This window comes from Eurypyga helias, unplaced genomic scaffold, assembly GCF_000690775.1.
Source record: "Eurypyga helias isolate BGI_N326 unplaced genomic scaffold, ASM69077v1 scaffold32165, whole genome shotgun sequence".
NCBI classification, from domain to species: Eukaryota; Metazoa; Chordata; class Aves; order Eurypygiformes; family Eurypygidae; genus Eurypyga; species Eurypyga helias.
Window position 1 is genome coordinate 2,860 of NW_010250020.1, and position 1,091 is coordinate 3,950.

Here is a 1,091-nt window from a genome sequence, read left to right on the forward strand (position 1 = left end):
CGCCCCAGCCACAACTCTGGTTCCGAAGCCGGACGCTGCAGAGGTGCACGGCCCAAAACACCGGTGCGGGCTGACCGTGCGGTCGAGGCACGGAAGGAATCTGGTTTTGGTTTAGAATAACCTGTCTATTTTCACATTTCCATGTGTCTCTCATACCCAAATGTTCTACTAAGAACGATTTCACCTGTGGCGCGGAGCGGGGTGCCGGGAGGGAACGCTGCAGCCGCGGGCAGGTTCACCTCCCCGGCGCCGAACGGCGGGCTGAGAAAGAACAACTCCCGAGTGGGAGGCACGAGAATTCAGATCAGAATATCGTAATTCCACTAAGAAGCACGGAAAAGAGCGTAAAGAAGCTTTCAGGCCTGAGAGCCGAAGTCACAAAGCCAGCCACGCCTGCGCCCAAGAGTCGCGCAGCTACACCGCGACGCGTTGCCGCGCGGAGCCGACCGGCGGGAGGAAACCCCGACAGCAACACACACTCGCTCCCTCCGACTTCAGCCAAAAGCTCGTGTCACCAAACTCCGTCTGCAAGGAGCTACGGGTGACCAACGTGCCACCTTCCCGAGCATAATCCCGCCAGGAGGCTGCCAAGAGACCGGCACGGAAGCCTTGGATTTGTTACTCCACCGGCCAAGACCACAGGAGCAAAGCTCCCGCTCGAAGAGCTGAGCCGGCTGCCTCACACACCTCCGCCCCCGGAACCAGGGGAGCAGGAAAGCCCAGGAGCGCGGGGATTTGACTTCCACTAGCATGACAGCAAAGAGATGGGAGACACCGAATCTCAGGGCAATCCCGTGCTGAGCCTTCGTTCTCACCCGCAGGTCCCCCGTTCCGGGGAAGTACTCTCCGTACTTGTGGAAGGACACGGTCATGACACGGTCCGTGGTGTAAAAGGCTTCCTCCACGCCGTCTCCGTGGTGAATGTCGATGTCGATGTACAGCACCCTCTGGTGATACCTAGGATCAGAAAGGAGTCAAAATGCTGCGTTTCTCCCCAGCAGAAGCTGCCTTCGCCAGCACACGGGAGGAGAGCGAGGAACTGGCTAATCCCCGGCTGCACGGTGACCGGCCGGCTCCCCAGGCGCCTGCAG

The 1,091-nt window shown here is 60.0% G+C and overlaps 1 protein-coding gene across 1 annotated transcript in view; it reads right to left on the reverse strand.

Annotated features, from left to right (window-relative positions):
• The window catches only part of LOC104509590 (histone deacetylase 1-like), a gene marked incomplete at its 5' end in the record, with an annotated part of 5,604 nt that overhangs the window by 2,729 nt on the left and 1,784 nt on the right, over positions 1-1,091 (reverse strand). Inside the window, 1 exon segment of the mRNA XM_010151574.1 lies at positions 816-1,004. Within this exon segment, the coding sequence (XP_010149876.1) occupies positions 816-1,004 (189 nt within the window).